This window comes from Ictidomys tridecemlineatus, chromosome 6, assembly GCF_052094955.1.
Source record: "Ictidomys tridecemlineatus isolate mIctTri1 chromosome 6, mIctTri1.hap1, whole genome shotgun sequence".
Taxonomy (NCBI): Eukaryota; Metazoa; Chordata; class Mammalia; order Rodentia; family Sciuridae; genus Ictidomys; species Ictidomys tridecemlineatus.
Window position 1 is genome coordinate 65033579 of NC_135482.1, and position 18397 is coordinate 65051975.

Consider the following 18397-nt stretch of genomic DNA (forward strand, 5'->3'; position numbering starts at 1 on the left):
CCTAGACCTTCACTCAGGGAGCTCCTAGTCTAGTGGGAAGTAACACCAAGTGACACCACCTAGAGGGCAGAAAGAGCAACATGACTGAACTTTGTGATCAGAGAGGGCTTCCCAGAAGAGGTGATACCTCAACTGACATCTAAAGGAAGTGCACACTTTAGTCCAGTTCAGGGCCCAGAGGGAGGAGCTTGGTACCCTGGGTACTAAAAATGGAATCTGGCTTTAATGTAGGAATGAGAATTTAGGAGGGACAGGGTAGAAAATTGGACAAAAGCCCTGCAGGCCCTGCTCAGGTGTTTGGACTTTATCATAGGTACAGAGGGCGGAAATTGATGGACTTACATTTATTGACTGATTGGCAGTACTGGAGTTTGAATTCAGGGCCTCAGCGCATGCTAGATAAATGCTCTACCACTGAGTTACATCCTGAGTCTCTCCACTCCCTTTTAAAATCTTATTTTGAGTGAGGATTTCACTAAGACCAGGCTGGACTTGAACTTGTGATCTTCTACATGTGTGCACCATTGTGCTAGTTTGAAGGGCTCTTAAACAGGAGTATGGAAGCTGGGCACACTGGCACACACCTGCAATCCTAGCAATTTAGCAGAGTGAGACAAGAGGATTGCAAGTTCAAAGCCAACCTCAGCAAATAAGACTCTCAGCAACTTAGCAAGACCCTTGTCTTAAAATTAATTTAAAAAGGACTGAGGATGCAGCTCAGTGGTAAAGTAACCCCTGGGTTCACTCCCCTGTAGCAAATAAAAAATAGGAACATGGAATGTTCCCAAGATTTTTGGTGCCACTGTGATGGTGCTCTGCTTTCTAGCTTCGTCTCATGCAGTCCTCACTCCCATGCCTCCTGGAGGAAAGACATATGCAAATGATCCTGTGATCCTCCCTCCTACACAGGTATGACCTACAGACATTACCTGTGGATTTTGTGGAATGCCTAATGCGCTTCCTGCCCACGGAGGCTGAAGTGAAGCTACTGCGGCAATACGAGCGTGAGCGGCAGCCTCTAGAGGAGCTAGCAGCTGAGGACCGCTTCATGTTGCTCTTCAGCAAGGTGGAGCGGCTGACTCAGCGAATGGCTGGCATGGCCTTTCTGGGCAACTTCCAGGACAACCTACAGATGCTCACACCGGTATAGCCCGCATCCAAATAGTTATCCTCTGCTGCTGCTGCTCCATCTCTTTCTATTGAGCACTTCCCCTGCCCTGCTTCTCCTCCTAGCTCTTCCCTGACTTTAACTCCACACCACTACCCCAGCCTGGAGTGACTCAAGTATTCATGTCATTTTCCAGCAACTCAATGCCATAATTGCAGCCTCTGCCTCCGTCAAGTCTTCACAGAAGCTGAAGCAGATGCTGGAGGTGGGAAGAGGGGAGAATGGGGTGTTGGCCCTGGGGGCTGTAGAGAGGGAGCCTTAGGGCATGACCTGACCTGCTTCCCACACATCTGCTGAACAGATCATACTTGCATTGGGAAACTACATGAATAGCAGCAAGCGAGGAGCTGTGTATGGCTTCAAGCTCCAGAGCCTAGATCTGGTAAGAAAGTGGTGGGTAGCATGGGCAGGGAGCCTGGGTACAGTGGTGATGGAGCCTGTTTTTAACTATCTGGCACTGCCTCTCCCTCCCTTCCAGCTACTGGACACTAAGTCCACTGACCGGAAGATGACTCTGCTGCATTTCATCGCCTTGACAGTGAAGGAGAAATACCCAGACCTAACTAACTTTTGGCATGAGCTGCACTTTGTGGAGAAGGCTGCAGCAGGTGAGGCGAGTTTGGCAGGGTAGGCCAGTCCTTATGTTCAGCCTAGGACAATCCCAGGAAGCTATGAGGAGAGGGAACTCTTGGTCCATTTATTTCTAGTTTTTTGTTAATTTTCTGACCACTTCAAAGCTTTCCGCTAGAGCCATGAGTGCAGGCCACCCCAGGGTGGGCCTTCCTCTCTAGGCATCAGGCCTGGCCTAGCCTTCCCAGTTAGGTGCAGTAGGAGCAGGAATAGGAAGGGGCGTTGACTCTTTCCTCCCAACTTCCTTAAGTTGGTTCAGAGGCATTTCTCTATGGTGCATGCAGTATTAGAAAAACCATGAAGCCCTCCACAGACATAAAGTAGCTGTTATTTGTGCCAGTTCATGGAAGCTAGACAAGAAGTCAGCTCCACTTTGGAGACCAGCAACAACTGTAGCTTGCCTCCCTTTGCTACCTTGTTCTCTGGAGTTGCTTTACCCGAGAGAGCCCAGCTCTGTTGTGTGCACTTCCTTCTTCATGTCCACACCTGGGTGAGAACCTTAGTGAGCTGTGCCAAGGGAGAGGGTGTTTGCTGTAGCTGGGCTGGGCAATGCATATCCCAGGCCATAGGTGGGCCTCAGCAAGGCCTCTGACTACTACAGTGTCCCTGGAGAATGTGCTGCTAGACGTAAAGGAGCTGGGCCGGGGCATGGAGCTGATTCGGCGAGAATGCAGCATTCATGACAATAGTGTCCTTCGGAGCTTCCTCAGCACCAATGAAGGCAAACTGGATAAGCTCCAGCGTGACGCCAAGACAGCAGAGGTGAGCAAGAGATGGAGTGGGCAGAAGCAACCCAGGCTATCTAGGTAAGCCTAGCTGGTTCTTTTACATAACACAAACAACAGGCCTTCTATGTCAGAGAGAGAAGGCTTTGGGGGTGGCAGACAGCCATCTCTGGAGACATGGACACTTGGGGCCCTCAAGGACCCCAAATTCTCTCCAGTTTACCTTGGCTTGAGCGGTTGATTTTCCTTCCTTTGACCCTGTGCTCTGCTTTTTGGGGCCTCCTGTTCCTGGGCTTCTTCCTGCCAGGCTGACCCCCTTCTGCCAATCCCTTTCCCCAGGAGGCCTACAATGCAGTTGTGCGCTACTTTGGAGAGAGTCCCAAGACCACACCTCCTTCTGTATTTTTTCCAGTATTTGTCCGATTCATTCGTTCTTACAAGGTAAGCTGAAGAGGGGTTTTTAAAGAGAGGTTTGACAGTGAGAAACCCCTCTTTTAAAAAGGATTGAGGGAGAGAGAGCTCGGGCTTCAAGTCTTGGCTTTTTCCAACTCCTCCTCTGGGTCCTGGGAAGGGAGCAATGGAAGCTGGCGAGAGGCCTCATAGCTGAACTGGTGTGGCAGGGTGGGGGCCCAGGTTCTTCCTGTCATTGTTTGGAGCAGGAAGTGCCCCTCCAGAGGGTGGCCACCTGGGGTTCACTGGTCCCACTGCCACCTACTCTCCACTCTCAGTGTCAGCTCCTCCCCTCCTAGCCCGTAAGCCTCACTGTCCACCTTGGTTCTCTGTAGGAAGCAGAACAAGAGAATGAAGCCCGCAAGAAGCAGGAGGAGGTAATGCGGGAGAAACAGCTGGCTCAGGAAGCCAAGAAGCTGGATGCCAAGGTGCGTGGGACCAAGAACTGGGGCAAAGAACTGGGGACTGAGGGGAAAGTAGAGCTAGAGAGAAGATGAGAAACTGCAACAGATACACCTGAGGCTAGAAGGATTGAGGCTAGAATCCAGAGGGATGAGGAGCTGGGCTTTGGGAAGGGGATTCCCAGTAGCACATAAGCCAGGAGCATCTTGGGACAGGAGCCAGCCCCTTGTCAGGTTATTGATGACTTCCTTCCCCTTTCAAAATGCTTGGCCATAGACCCCATCCCAGCGGAACAAATGGCAACAGCAGGAGCTAATTGCAGAGTTGAGGCGACGCCAGGCTAAGGAGCACCGACCAGTTTATGAGGGAAAAGATGGTACCATTGAGGACATCATCACAGGTGGGGTCCTTCTGCCCTCCTTTGGGGCCTGGTGTTGGATCCAGATCCCAGAGCCCAACCTATCCAGATCCACCCCCGCCCCACTGCCCACCAATGAGGCCTGACCACTGTGTCTCTCTCCTGGGCCAGTGTTGAAGAGTGTCCCTTTCACGGCTCGTACTGCCAAGCGGGGCTCACGCTTCTTCTGTGATGCAGCCCACCATGATGAGTCAAACTGTTAACCCCCAAGGCTGAGGCCCCTGACAGGTATTGGGCACCACAGCTGCCCCTTCTGCATGCCCACCTCCCTGGACTCCTGCTGGAGCCCACAGGCACTCCCTTGCATGCTCTGGAATCATTCCCTAGCTGCCTCTTAGTATGGGAACACATACTTCTTGCATGCCCCACGATGCCAGAAGCATGGCTTATCTTCTGCATTTGCCCACACAGAAGTAGACTCCCTCTCACTAATGCTGTCCTGGCTTCTACTAAGACCCAAGGGCCAGGTGTGGGAGCTGTGCCAGAGTAGGCAGGACCATAGGCTTATTGTTTTGATTGCTGACGCTAAGGTTACATTTCTGGGTCCAGGGCATCTTGGTCCTTCTCTTCTCTACAGTTCCCTCCTCATGAGAGCTCTGGTAGTAGGTGCTGCCCAGGGACAGTTAGATGCCCCCTCATGTCTGCTTCCTGACATTCGAAGGGTCTCTTCCCAGGTTCTGGCTCTGCTTAAGTCTACTTTGTTTCTGCCTAGTGGCCTCTAGTCTCCCCACCTGATTTTTTTCAAAGGACAGAGTCCCAGCATTTTCCCTAGCTGGTCTTAAAGCCTCGTTTCAGGTTCCTCCTTATCCTGCTGTGGGTGCTCCTGAAGATGCTGTCCTGCCTAGCTTCCTGCCTGTTGATAAGCTCCTTTGTCTTCCCTATAGGCCTCCAACGCCAACCCATTGTTGTTCGCCACCAAGCGCGGAATGCTGCACCACCCAGTGGCCCCCCTCGGGCTCCAGGCCCCCACTGAGACCCTCTTGGAGGCAGAAGCACTTCAATCCTCAGTCCTGCAAAGTTCCGCCAGTGGACCTGAAGCCAAGGGTCTGGCAGAAGGTTATGCTGCTCTCAGCTGTGCCACCCCAGCACTCGGGCTGGATCTTACCTATGCCATTGTGGGCACTAGGCCTATTACAGACCTGGAACTTCCCTAGTGCCTCCAGTACTGTACTTTGCCCCTGTGGTCTTCAATTTCATTCCTTAAAAGGTCATCAAGGGGTTAGCTCAAAGCTGGGAAAACCCATTTCCAGCTTTACCTTATACAGGGGGCACCTAAGCCCCTCTCCCCTGCTAGAGCCCAGTGAGAAGAGAGGGGAAAAGCTTAGTCTCCCTGCTTTTTTCCCCTTTCTTTTCACAGTTCCATGGTCAGCACTAGTCTAGCAGTATACAGGCGTCCTGGAACCCTGCCAATCTCAGATCATCTCTTATGAGGAGCAAGGAAGGCCCTTTTATGCTTGGACCCACCCAGCTGCACTCTCATGATAAGTGTAGAGGAGTGATGCCAGGCCTACTGTCCTTCTCCTTGGCCAATTAAAGTTACATGCTGTTCTTGCTGCAGTGGCCTGAAGAACAGGGTTGTCTACACCAAGACCTCTAGAAAAAGGGCATGCAAACAACCTCCTCACCTCCTTTTCTCAGCTAGGTGGTTTTTTGGTGGGGGGTAGGAAGCATGGTGGTCTCTGCAGACTATCTGCTCAGTTCCCTGCCAGTTTCGTCTCAGTCCCTGGAAGAGAATCAGGGGCCACCTCTTTTTGTACATGTACCATTTCCTTTCTCTCTTGTACATAAACTAGTCCTTCCTTCTCTTAACAAAAGCTTGAAGCACCAGGCTGTATACTCTTTCTGAGCTTGGGGGAGCCAGGATGGCTGCTGAATTAAAAAGTCTGGGGAAAGGAGCACAGAAGCCTGCCGGAAGGAGGCAGGGTAGTTTCTGACGACACAAAGGGAAGCAGGCCTGTGTGAGACACTAGTGCCCTCTGCTGGGCATGTGTATACCAATCCAGTTCCCAGCCTGCCCAAGTAGCACATGGAGAGGACAAAAGTCACCAGCCATGTTATAAATATTGTTATTTAAAAAACAAAAACAAAACACACATACGTCAGGTCCCTGGAGAAAGCAGTGGTGAAGCCCCTGGGCAGGCACTGATGCTAGAGGGTAAGAACTCAGCCCTATGCCACCCAGGCTGTGTCCACCAGCCTGTCTCTTCCCTGGAGACCCCATTGCTCATACTTGATCTACTGGTATCACCCGCCCCCCTTCAACATGGCCTGGGGCTGTGGGCAAGGACTGCACTAGTTGTCCGGGAAGTGGGGAACCCTTGAACACCAAGAGCAACCTTGATAGGTGCCAACAGTGGTATACAGAGGGTGGATTTACTTTAGGAAAAGTGGACACCGAACAGACGAAGGAGTCTGAGGCATACGGTAAGGGTGGTCAAGAAGCCACCACCTCAAGCAGGCCCGAGGCAGAGAGCAGCTTATCAGGTCACTGGTGGTCATCCAGCTGCTGTAGGAGTGTCCGCCGCCGCCTCTCTAGCTCCCCCTCACTCAGCTCGCTTTCTGACGTGTCCCAGCCTGTCTGTTGGAGCAGAGGCATGGCTCACCCAAGCCCCCTGGACAGAGTGCTGCCTGGCTGGGGCCGGGCCCCTGCCTCTGCCTCTCACCTTCTCCTTCTTGACTCCAAAGCCTGGGGAGCGATTAGGGAGCTCTGCCTGCCGAAGCTCCCTATCCTTGTCTTGTTCTTGTTCTTTCTCTTCACTCTCCTTGCCAGCTTTCTCCTCGGGGTCTGTCTCACTCTCAGGGCTGTTCTGTAAAAGTCCAGAGCCCAACTCCTCAGCTTCTGTGGACAGCTGGGAGGTAGGTGGAACAGATCCCACAAAATAGCAAGGTCTTAAGCAGAGTTTCTTCTCTACTCACCGACTTGTGTCTTCTCTTTTTAGTTTTCTTTTTTGGTTTCTTGGCTTTCCGAAGGCCATGATCTGGAAATAAAAAATTCCTACTAACACCCATAGGGAAAAAGGAGAGCTCGGTCTCTTCTCTGCCACAGCCCTCTCAGTTCATTCTTTGTAGACCTGGGCCTTGTGGTTTGAGAAAGGTTGAATCTAGTTTTCCTTCCTTCTCCTGGTTTCCTGTCTAGGCAGGAACAGGAAGTTCTTCCTATCCTCACAGGTCAGCCCTCCTAATCCACTCCACCCTCAAGGGTGCTAGAGCTTGCTGCTCTTAATCATCATCCACAGTTCTCCATCTTCCAGCATCTGCTTACCTGATCCAAGAAGAAGGTGGGAGGATGGGGAGCCCCGTCCTCCAAGGGCAACACCCCCACTTTCAACTGAATCAAGTGAGGATGAGGGATCAGAGCCAGACTCTGAGAGGTTTCGTCTCCTCCGCTTAGGGGGCCGGAGGGATGGTGGGGGCAGCTCCTCCTCTTCCGACTCGGAGCCCTGGGCACATAAACAGATATGGGTTAATGCAGAGGCTCTCTAGCCTCTAGAGTTCCTGTCTGTGAATTGGGGATAGAGAAGAGGATCCAGGATTCCAAAAAGAATCCTCAAATCTCCTTCCAATGGAGGTGACATAGGGAAAAACAAGAAGTGTCGAGTACCCCAAAACAATCCAGCCTCACCCCCACATCCCTCTACCTGCCAACTCACAGAGGGTGAGTGGGAACGCTTGTGATGGTGTTTCTTGCCCTTCCTGCCATGCTTTCGGCCTTTGGTGTGGAGGTGCTGGCATTCAGTCTGCTAGAAGCAGAGGGAGAAAGGTGAGGACTATGCCTCCCTGTCTTAGGCTAGGACCTTTTGCCTATCCCAGGTCTCCCTTAGGCTTCTACATCCTTAGCTGTCCAGGGAAAGGAGAGACGTAGGATAGGATGCGAGGCCACTGAGGTCTCTGAGGAACTGGCCTAGGGAATTCAAGCACTTACGACAGCTCCAAAGCCTGACTCACCTCCAGCACCTGCAGGAACTCCCGGAAGAGCCGGATCCTTTCCGACTCTAGGGTGATCTGCTCAAAGGCTGAGTCGCACACAAAGCGCTCACGGACCTTGAACGGGGAGAGCACTGCTGATCAGACCAGGCTCCACCCAGCCGGGCTTGAACACCTCCACGAGCATAGGGCAGGGCAGGGGCACAGGAAGGAAGGGAACTGGAGCCGGCCCAGGGCTGTGCTGTGACTGGGGTGGGCCCTCAGTGGTGGAGAAACTCCGCTGCCCTCAGGCTTGAGGGGTGACTGGGGCCAGGCTGCGCTCCTGACCTCTTCCCACGCAGTGCCCAGCTCCAGAGCAGGCACGGCCTGCCTCAGCATGCTTCGAAAGGCAGCTTCTCTGCGCCGCATCCTTCGTGCTTCCTCCTTTTCCCGTTCCCTCTCCCGTGCCTCTGCCTTCTCCAGCAGCTGAAGACAGAGATGCAGAACAAGGTCACCCAGAAGGGTGAGTGCCCAGGGCCCACTCAGGCATACCTTAAGAGGTAGAAAGTTGGGGTCTGGCCTTCTGTCATGATCCCCTGAACCCAGGACAGTCAGTAGGACAAGAGTGAAAAGGGAAGGAGTAAGACAATGGGATGAGTAAAAAAAAATCCAAGACCCACCCCACCCTGCCCCTCACACTATTGAAGGTCAGCTTGATGTTGCCTGCGTCCAGCGCAGCAGCCCTCTTGTCAAAGCTTATGACGTGGGCGAAGTCTTCAAACGCTGTGTTCACCTCCACGCAGAAGCCCCGGTCCTGTAGGCACAGCAACACATGAAGCAGAGGGTACCACAGGCCTGAGGCCTAAGGCTGACAGGCATAGGAATCAGACCAGAGAATGTTCAAAAAGCCCCTGTCCTTAAGAAGGTCCACACAACTGTGTCACACTTCAGAAACCACATGTTTAAGTCATCATCTGACAAGCTCCCATGCCTACCCCTGGTCTGGTTGTCACATGGAGCTAAAGGGCTGGTGATGTCTCTGTTTGCTGAGTGATGCCTAAGTTCTCACAATTAGCTCTTTGTTCCTTTGGCTTATAGCTGTGGTCCCAGTTAGATCTTCCTATTGCTCAGGGAAGTTTCATGAATTCTCAATCAACATCTTCTGGTCTCTATGTTTTGGATCTAGTTATTGAATGCCTGTTATGTACCAGAAACCCTCTGTGAGTGCTTCACCCACATTTAATCCTCCTGGTTATAATTTGGAACAAGTCCTAGTATACTAATTTTACATAGGACAAATGAGAGCACCTGCTCAAGATCTCATAGGTGAACCTATGGCTGGGAAAGAACATTACCCCAGGTCTTTCTAGCAGAAATGGAGGCCATCAGGTGAGCAACTCCCCAGCAATGTTAGAAACATGCCCCATTTTCTGGCACCATGGCCAGGCTCTGTACTTATCACCAAAGCCTCATATCCCAAAGAGACAGAGGATTAGAATGATTTATTTGGCCCAAGACAATGCAAGTGATGTGGAACCACTAGGGCTCAAGTCAGCAGGGACACAGCCATATTCCCTACTCTCACTCTACATCTACACAGCTCTAACTTCCTCTGATCTACCCGCTGAGGGAGGAGGTTTGCTCTTCATTCTCTCTATAAGTACTTCCTCAGCTCACACTTCTCCAACCCTTCTCAAATACATTCACTTTCTTAGGGAAGTGTGAATTTCTTAGGCTTCAATATCATCCGTACTGGCTCCTTCCATCAAGCACACACCTCACTTTACCTGTAACATCCCTTCCATCCTGCTCTCACTTCCTCAAGCTAACTACCCTTGCTTTTCTTTAGTTTCAAAATCTCTTAAAATGCAGTACAAAGGAAAAGGAATAAACATTGACAGCCTGTTATAGGCAAGACGTTTTACAAATGTTATTTACGTTTTACAAATGTTATTTTAATTCTCATGATCTTGCAAATGGATTATCCCTACTTTACAGAAAAGGAAACTGAAGCTCAGAAGTACTATGTAACTTGCAGACGTCTCAGCCGATAAGAGCCAGGAATTACTTGACTCTGAAACATGTTGTCCCAAAGCCACTGGCTTCATGGTCACACTCTCCCAAGTCACTCATATTGTAATAGTCAAATTCAAGGGTTCCTGTTCAGTCCTCATTCATCTGGTCCTTGGTACTTCTGCTGTTTACTTCTTCAACACTATCCTCCTTCTTTAAGTCCCTCCTATACCTACCTCTTGTCACCTCTCTTATATGTATATGATCCTAATAATAGCAGTTTATCCTTTTTTCACTACCTGATTTATACTTTCCCTGAAAACCTCATCCTTCACCTCTCTGCTGATTTTCAGACCCATACGAGACTGTATATTTCACAAACACTTCAAATTCAACAGATCCTAAGATATATGCTCCCTTGGGATATGCTCGCATATACTCCTCACCTCCAAACTCTTACTGATCTCCCACAGGCCCAGTCATCTATCTCCAATTATCTACCTGTCCCAAGTCCAGGCCCTGTGTTATCCTACAGATGAGAGGGGCCACCATAGTTCACCTGGCTGTGGATGGCCACAGAAAACTCCTGATCTCATTTGTCTTCTAAAAGCAGTAGCCCACATGGAGGAACAGGAAGAGGAGCTGTCTAAAACAGTATTTCTCAGGTGCTGTGGAAAGACAGAACTTAGCAAGGGCAGGAGCCCTGCAGAACAATTGTCAGTATCAGCCACTCTATGGCTAAAAGTTAACCAGGCAAAAAATTAACTATATCGGGATATTAGTTATTTTATATAACTATCCTATTTAAAATACAGTATTTGCTTTATTCTTCCTTGCTCCAGGTTGCTTTTGAGAGTAATTCCCCTATTGGAATTCCTACTGTAATCCTGCTCTTCCTGCTTATTCCTTACTAATGGTGACATCATTCATGGCCCCATCCCTGTACCTCCTCCTTAAGTTTATAAAACAACCTGGCAATTCCACTTTTCAGTGACTCTATTGCACTGTTTTTAAACTTTTCAAACAAGAAACTTTTTTTCAATAAAAATCATATGTAGCATCTCAATGTATTAAAGAGATGCAAGCTCCTCCATTCAAAAACAGAGGAAGAAGTATAGAGTCCCCAGATACTAAACCTCCACCCCTTGCTTTTCTCAAGGCTTAAGCCCAGCTGGATTCCTACAGCTCATTCTCCTCATGTGCCATCCCCACTGCCTTGCCTGGAGATCACCACCAACCTAGACCCTGAGAAGGCCAGCTGACTGGTCTCCCTGTCTTCATTCCTCCTTCCTTCATTCCTAACCCAGCCTCTGGCATTTAGTACTGCTCTGACTTTGGTACCAAGTAGCCTTGGTATCAGAGAAGAGGCCTGGGGATAAGTCAGAGGATGACTAAAACTTAAAAAGTATCTGAATTACTTGCCACTGTCACTTGAGGTTTCTACCACTGTCTCCACCACTAATATCTCCCCTAGTGACATAAACACTCCAGACTGGGAGGTGCTACCACACACTATAACCAATGGCTTTTCCAAGATGCCATATGATATTACTTACAAGATAAAAATCCAAATTTCTTATTTTAGCATTCAAGACACTTTACATGCAGGGCTTTACTTCCACACAGGGCATATGGTTCCGGAGAAACAGAGGAAGTCACAGGACAATATGATACATCTTACCTAATAGTAACTTAAAAATATTAAATTCATATTAAATAGGAAGGTGATGTGGGATTAAAATGCAGCATGTGCATGAGTTTGTAAGTTAAAATAAAAGACTTCAAAGAAACTTCATAGGGCTGAGGATGTACTCAGTGGTAAAGCACTTACCTAGCATGTGCTAGGCCCTGGGTTCAAGCCCCAGTACCCCCACACACACACAAAAAAAGGTGGTATGTGCAATGGTACTATCTTATTAACTTTATTCCTAGGTCCTTCTCAACTCAGACACCAAGTTAATCTCACCTGTAATTAGGTGTCCTTTGGTAGAAAACTCACCATTTTTTAAATAAGGAAACCAAGGCTCAGAAAGATTAAATGGCCTAGTCAAGATCACATATTAGTAAGGGATTAATCTGGACTGTTAGCCCAGTCTGCCTCAGATTCTGCTTCTTACCACTGGCCTGGACTGAACTATCTCCTAAAAATGCACTGGAATGTTCTTCACTTCCAAAGGAAAAATGCTTTCTTTTGAAACATTAGAGTCTCTTCACTTGCATAATTACCCATCTTTTCTAACTGTGACAGACATGGGCACTATTTCTTCAGTATAAAGAAAGTGGCAGTGCACATGGGATGGTACATGGCAGCTGACACTCAATGCAGTATTAAGAAGGCATTAAGGAGTAGTGAGGCAAAGAACAACGTGCCCTTTCTGAGAAGGCAATGGCATCTCAGTCTGATTCCACAGAATGCCTCACAAAACCAGCCCAGTGCTGCCTGTCTTTTATGTTAAATCTTCCAATTTAAAAATGTTAATAATGAATTCCAAATTTTTTCTAAACCACCGTGCTGGTCAGAAAGCATATTTATAGACTATTAATTTATAATTATCTATACTTTTTGCTCCTCAAACTCGCCATACACTTTCCACCCACCTGCATTTTTATGCCTAGGACATTCTGCCCTCCTCTACTCCTTTATAAAAGTGCAGTTCAAATGACAATTCTTCCAATTAATCTCTGTAATAACACCTGCTCCCCTGCATAACTGTTCTCATGTCTATCTTTGTATAGTACCATGAGCTCCTATGAGCAGAAATCTTGTCTTATTCATTACTATATCCCAATTCAAGGTAAAGAACCACAGTAGATATCTGCTGAACAAGCTGCTACACTCTTACAAAATGGGACTCATCAGGGAATCTGTGCAGGGGCTGTGGCTTGCACATAGCCTGTGTTCATCCATAACCCCAGGTTCCCCTCACCTTAAGAATGTCCTTAATGATCTTCTTCTCATCATGAAATCGTGCCTTCAACTCTTCCACATAGAACTTGAACAAGTCCAGAGGGGTAGAGCCTGCAGGGAGGGAGGGAGGGGGGGCCTGGCGGGCGACAGCTTCCCAAGGCCTGGGGTGGGGTCGAGGACAGGACCAGGGAGTGGGAATGCAGAGGCGTCAGGGCAGGAAGCCAGACCAGAGAAGGGGGAGCCTGGCTGCCTTACCCGGCTGGCCCAGCATGTTGGCAAAGCGGACATCAGTGCTGACTGCTGGGTACAGCTCCATCCAGGTGGACATGGAGTGCAGCTGCCCTGTCTCGTGCAGCTCATCCAGGAAGGTCTAAGCAGGGAGAGGCCAGGGATAGGGAAAGTGAGATAGAGAGGAAGAAAGGGAATGGCAGAGGGAAAGGCAGGGGCAATCCAGAATCAGGAAATCCAGGCAAGGGAGGCAGAGATGAGATACAGATGTAGAGGAAGAGAACACTACTAAAAGAGAATATAAATATGGAGGGACAGAGCAAAAAATGAAAACAAGCCAGCCTGGGAGGCAGAACCATCTTCCATGGCTTGGTTGCAACTTTCTTTTGTGATCCAATCCAATTAAATCATCCCCATACTGCCACCCGTAAGTTGGAGGATAATCTCTACCTGTCTGCTCCCCACCCAAAGGAAATGCACATGGCCTAGCTGCCCCACTGCCTGCAGGGTGCTCTCTGCTGGTGGCTTCTGAGAGGTACATACATCTGGTCTCCCTAGAGGAGCACAGTCCAGAGTTGAAGGGACACAGCAGGGAGCAGAACTGGAAGCAGAGAGAGGCCTTGTGAAGCTTGGACAAAAGAGGGACAAAGCAGGCAGCCTAGCCCAAAGCAGGCAGGGCATGGGTAGAAGTTACTGTCTGGGGTAGAGCTGAGCTCTGATCCCCAAGGGCAGCAAAAATACCTGGAAAGCCTCCCGGTTCTTGCGCTGCTGGCGCCGTTCCCGAAGTCGGGCCCGTTCCCGCTCTTCCTCCTCCTCCCTCTCCAAAGCTCGGATGTGCTCTTCAAAGCAGATCAGGGCATCTTCCTTGTCCATGTCTATAGGTAGGAAGGAGGCTCAGCAGGTGCCATACTAGCAGGATACCCTCTCAGATTCAGTACCCAGTGTCTCAAGGTTGATGTTCCTATGGGTACTGGGGACACTCAGGTTAGTGGGGAAAGCAGAGAAAAGGACTCTGTGGGAGTAGCTACTTCAACGGCAGTTCTTGAGGGAGATCATTCATTGCATTAGAAAAAAATCAGCAAGTTTTCAGCCCTGATGTGATTTCTGGTGTGAGTTACTAGAAGCCATCCCATGAAACCCGTTTTCTCAGGATCTGAGGTTTCACATCATAGGGAAGCAAAGTCAATCAGGCTTTGATGTAACTTCTGAAAATAATTTGTCATATCATCAGTGATCACAGGTCAGCAACTGTTTATTATAGCATCCATGACCAGTTAATGCCCTGATGCTATGACAATTTAAGACTACAGTCACATAAACTACAAATATGATCATCATCTCCAGGAAAGGGAGGCAGAGAGGCGGAGATACAGATGTAGAGGAAAAGAACACTGATTCCTATATCCCAGAGCTCTTCCTCCAAGAACACACAATGTCCAGGTCAACAGTGAACTCCAGAGGGAGGGAGAGGATATCTAGTGACTTGAGTATTGGAGACTTCTAGAATGAGCAGGAGGTGCAACGGAGTGGTATGAGGCAAGCTCTGGGGTCCCAAGTCATGTAAAAAGGGGAAGGGTCAAGTGGGAGTAGAGACTCAAGCTTACTTTGCAGCTGATGGTCCTGAGCAAAACTGGGGTTATCCATGAGGTATTGTTGAGCCTGGGACCATGTGGTCTGGAAGTTGACACTACTCATTCCATCCAGGATGCTCTTCAGGGCCTGAATATTTCGGCGCCGGAGCTGCTTGGCCTGTTCCTGGGGAGCCACAGGATCAAGATGAGGCTAGGCAAGCCAGAGCTACCCAAGTGGGCCTGGCAGAGGAGAATTCGGGAAAGGAAGTATCTCAAGAACCCTAGGAGGAGGACTAGACTTTCATGTCCCCAGGTAGGGAAGGAACCAACCTGTCCGATTCCTCCTTGCCCTCCCAGACCCAAGACTACAGGCTCAAGGCAGAAATGGAGGGACCTATAAGTGTCACATCAGCTTCCAAGTCAGGAGCTGGGACATTGGGGAGTAGAGAAATAAATGGCCAGAGTCCATAAAAGAGCAAAGACAAGGAAGGTCCAAGATATTATTGTGTCTGAAGGATCTGGCCCAATGACCATTTACCTTCTCTTTCTTGGCCAGGAAGAAGAGGACATCATCATAAACCTCTTTTCGATCCCTCTCAGGGACCACAGCCCAGACCTCCAGTTCCCCAAAGGTCTGTTCTGCCCGCCTGTGGAGCACATGGGCTGTGAGTAGATAGGCAGAGAGCAGATCACTGAGCCTTTGTGTTCTCCGGGTTCCCAAGCCCCAGCCCAGCCCAGCCCCCTAACCGGTAGCGGGTGGTGGAGGTCATGCGTTCATGCTGTTCCAGGAAATGCTGTAGGGTCTGCTTGGCCTCCTTGGCCCTTAGCCGGGCCTCTTCCTTCTCCTCCTTCTCCCGCTGTGCCTTGTAAGCATTGAATGCCTGCTTTTTCTCACTTAGTTTGGGCAAGGCACTAGGGTACAAATGGCAAGAATGGAGTGGAAACAAAAGAGTCTGCTTGAACCATCCTCTGTAGCCCACAAAGTAGGATCACAGGACACTGGGGGTCTCCACGAGCTGAATGGGGGGCAGGGCATGTAAGGGCTCAGCCTACAGATGTGAGGGATATGGGCAGGAGTGAAGTAATAAGGGGAAGAGACAACCCCCAGACACTGCTAACACTAGGCTCTTTTGCTTTGGTGTTCTCAAGTTGCTATCAGACCTCTGCCCTACTCAGGTCTTTCTTTCTCCAATTAATTCAATTCGATTCAATTTAATCCAATAAGCATTTATTGAATGTCTCATGTCAGATACCTTTCCATTTTCTTATCCTAGCTTTTCCTCCCCTTGCTCTCCAATCTGGTCTGTCACTTTCCTAATTCCAGACCCCTTGAGCCTGATCTTGAGTTGGGGCTTCTCAGGGAATTCCTGGCCTGGCTCCCTCTGCCCATGCCTACCTGTAACGGGGATCTGTGACTACCATCTTCATGGCCTGTTCCCATGAGGCATTGGAGGGGACAGCCTGGAATAGAGTAAGTAGGGGTCATGGGGCCTGCCCACCTCCAGATTCCTCCTTCCAGGTCTTCCTCCAGGAGCCCCACCCTCAGCACCTTGTCCCTCAGCAGTTCCTTGAATGCCTGCTTTGCCTTCTCTCGGTTGCTCCAACTGAGGCCAGACCTCTCTGGTTCTGGCTTGGATTCCTCCTCCTCTTGCTGTGTTAGCTGATGCTGTCCAGCAGAACTGGGGGGCAGAGGGGACTCAGCCACAGGGTACCCAGCCCTCACTGCTTTCAGTGTGCTGTACTCTCAGCAACATTTCACCCTCCTTGCTTCCCACAGTAGCCACTTGCTTCCCTTCAGAGGTCATTGCCCAGATCTTTATACCCCTCCCAAGAGGCCTGGCAGAGAATGAAGAATGAACCAGGATAAAAGCCTGAGGCTAACATCTGGATTGCTGTTGGGGGCAGCCCTCACCTGCTGGGGCCCTCCTCTGGCTGCTGCAGAAACCCCTGCTCCAGGGGCTGGGCAGCCTCCGACACATCACAATCTTCACTCCCACCTGGCTCAGGTTCCAGGAGGCCCTTGGGCATTGGAGTGGGGCCAGGAGGTGCAGGTGGGGGGTCAGGCTGAGGCTGAGGCGGCTGTGGCTGTAGTGTCTGCGGCTGTTGCATTTTTCTGTAGATAAGCCAAAAGAGTGGTGAGGAGCAGAGCAGGGATAGAGAAGGGCAGGTGCTTGCTGGCGTCTTTACTCCGGGAAGGACTGGGGCCAGAGCAAATGACCTCACAAGGAGACTAAGAGCTGATTCCTCTCACAGAGTAGGGATACTGCAGAATTCATTCCCAACCCCCAAGTATGAATGGATAGGTGGGTGAGTCACTCACCCTGCAGCCTCTTGTTTGACTAGAGCTGCAATGGGAAAAGAACACAGTCAGAGTAGCAAAGGATCCCCACCACCTTGCCCAGACCTCCCCTTCCTCCCAGGACCCCTCACCCTCCAGGTCATCCAGGTCCTTGGGCCGGGTCCAGCAGGACTCCTGACTCTGGTTATTATAGTAGTAAGGTTTGCCTGTGTCTGACTTGTACTCTTTCCAGGGACACTGAGACAGCAGCAGCTGCAAGAGGATGGGTCAGAGGATATCAGTAGGCTGGGGAGCTCTCTGGTCACAAGGGAGCTAATAAGACCCAGTGAATAGAGGACACAGTAGTCTTGAGCTACCATCTAACCTGGCTCAAATGGGGAACATGGACTTCCTAAGATCCTAGGGAGGTATTTCTAGGGAGCATGGGGGTGGGCCAGGCAGCTTGGGACCTCTAATTATAATTAGTCAGAGATTCAGGGGAAGGACTTGGAAGGGTCAGCGCAGCTGAAAGGAAGGGCCAGAAAGCCCCACTCAGGACCTCCGCCTTGGACTTGAGCACGCTGGGCTTCTCCCACACGGACTGCTTGTCGTCAGCATTGTAGTAGTAGATGCGCCCATCAGGGGCCACATGCTCACTCCATAGGGCCCTCTGGGAGGAGGGGGGTACAGAATGGTGGTCAAGGCTCCTTTCTCAAAGCCTCTTCTTCTCACCCCAAAGATTTAAATACCAACCTCCCATTTTCAGCTTTCCTACCCAGAGACTCAAGCTAGAAACTCACCGGAGGGCCTGTCCCAGCCACAGCAGCTAGAAAAGAAGCCAAAGGAAATGTACTAAGTTTTTGTGTTTTAAACCCACATCTTATCCCCACTTAGTCCTCCCTTATTCCATCCCCAGTAAATATCTCCCTGGTCCCATCAACATCCCAGGCTCCCTGGCATCCCAACAGGCATGATCCAGGGTGGGTTCCAATCCATGGTCCCCTCTCCCCTGTACCCCCCAACCTCCGAGCCTGGGGGGAGCAGGCCCCCAGAAGACTCACAGCTGGCGGTGTCCGCACCCGGAGCCGTCTGCCGAAGAAAGAGGAGGGGGAAGGGTTGGGGCCAAGCCCAGTGGCCCCCAGGACCCAGGCCATGGGGGATGGAGAAGCAGGCCAGGCCAGGATCTGTGTGTCCTGCTCCCAGGGATCTCTCCTCCCTAACAGATCCCCTCCCTCCTGCCAGGGCTATGGCTCTCAGATCCCAGGGGGAATTGCACAACAGCTCCTTTCTTCATTGTCCTCAAGTCAGAGTATTTTGAGTCAACTTCAACTCCTGAGGCCCATCTCTTCAAAGTAGACGCCAAATTCTATATCGCACTCAGACTCTACTATACTGAGTACAAGAAAGTTTAGCGAGATCCCTGGATGCCACTGCCTCCTCCAGAAGCAAAGAGCATGTGAAGAAAGGACTGTATTAGTGTGTCCACAGTGCATGGCCATGTGATGGAAAGAAGTGTCTGGTATGAGTGTGCTCCTGAAAGGTGCTGTGTGTGCACGGTGGTAACAAAGAATATATATGCCTTTGGGGACAATCAGGAAACTAAAATTGCTGAGTATGCAGCTGGGGAGGAAGATTCCAGCATGGGGAATGCTGCTGGGGACCAGGGTGGATATAAGAAGAGGGAGAGAAGTGGAGTCCACGCC

At 50.2% G+C, this 18397-nt stretch overlaps 2 protein-coding genes across 17 annotated transcripts in view; one reads left to right on the forward strand and one right to left on the reverse strand.

The window, feature by feature from the left end:
* Positions 1 to 4943, forward strand: part of Fmnl3 (formin like 3) — a 55533-nt gene extending 50590 nt beyond the window's left edge. For 4 of the 7 annotated variants that reach the window (XM_005324923.5, XM_040280671.2, XM_040280675.2 and 1 more), the window contains 10 exons: positions 910 to 1144; positions 1305 to 1373; positions 1470 to 1550; positions 1647 to 1776; positions 2400 to 2560; positions 2863 to 2964; positions 3309 to 3401; positions 3652 to 3775; positions 3905 to 4021; positions 4678 to 4943. In XM_005324923.5, coding sequence (XP_005324980.2) covers positions 910 to 1144; positions 1305 to 1373; positions 1470 to 1550; positions 1647 to 1776; positions 2400 to 2560; positions 2863 to 2964; positions 3309 to 3401; positions 3652 to 3775; positions 3905 to 3996 — 1087 coding nt within the window. In that variant the 3' untranslated portion in view covers positions 3997 to 4021; positions 4678 to 4943. The remainder of the gene's footprint in view (positions 1 to 909; positions 1145 to 1304; positions 1374 to 1469; positions 1551 to 1646; positions 1777 to 2399; positions 2561 to 2862; positions 2965 to 3308; positions 3402 to 3651; positions 3776 to 3904; positions 4022 to 4677) is intronic. The other 3 variants (XM_005324924.5, XM_005324925.3, XM_078014732.1) reach the window with 1 other exon arrangement.
* Positions 1 to 18397, reverse strand: part of Prpf40b (pre-mRNA processing factor 40B) — a 51735-nt gene that overhangs the window by 25628 nt on the left and 7710 nt on the right. For 4 of the 10 annotated variants that reach the window (XM_021726143.3, XM_078014735.1, XM_078014734.1 and 1 more), the window contains exons 6-26: positions 17756 to 17783; positions 17495 to 17520; positions 17254 to 17364; positions 16847 to 16967; positions 16737 to 16761; positions 16329 to 16529; positions 15966 to 16095; positions 15813 to 15877; positions 15164 to 15328; positions 14955 to 15063; positions 14450 to 14600; positions 13587 to 13720; positions 12873 to 12987; positions 12637 to 12728; positions 8394 to 8510; positions 8045 to 8182; positions 7739 to 7834; positions 7444 to 7533; positions 7056 to 7233; positions 6710 to 6771; positions 6457 to 6600 (exon numbers count right to left, since the gene is read on the reverse strand). In XM_021726143.3, the coding sequence (XP_021581818.1) occupies positions 6457 to 6600; positions 6710 to 6771; positions 7056 to 7233; positions 7444 to 7533; positions 7739 to 7834; positions 8045 to 8182; positions 8394 to 8510; positions 12637 to 12728; positions 12873 to 12987; positions 13587 to 13720; positions 14450 to 14600; positions 14955 to 15063; positions 15164 to 15328; positions 15813 to 15877; positions 15966 to 16095; positions 16329 to 16529; positions 16737 to 16761; positions 16847 to 16967; positions 17254 to 17364; positions 17495 to 17520; positions 17756 to 17783 (2298 nt within the window). Of the gene's footprint in view, positions 1 to 5418; positions 5517 to 5842; positions 6372 to 6456; positions 6601 to 6709; positions 6772 to 7055; positions 7234 to 7443; positions 7534 to 7738; positions 7835 to 8044; positions 8183 to 8393; positions 8511 to 12636; positions 12729 to 12872; positions 12988 to 13586; positions 13721 to 14449; positions 14601 to 14954; positions 15064 to 15163; positions 15329 to 15812; positions 15878 to 15965; positions 16096 to 16328; positions 16530 to 16736; positions 16762 to 16846; positions 16968 to 17253; positions 17365 to 17494; positions 17521 to 17755; positions 17784 to 18397 lie in introns of those variants that run through there. The other 6 variants (XM_040280676.2, XM_040280678.2, XM_013358447.4 and 3 more) reach the window with 3 other exon arrangements.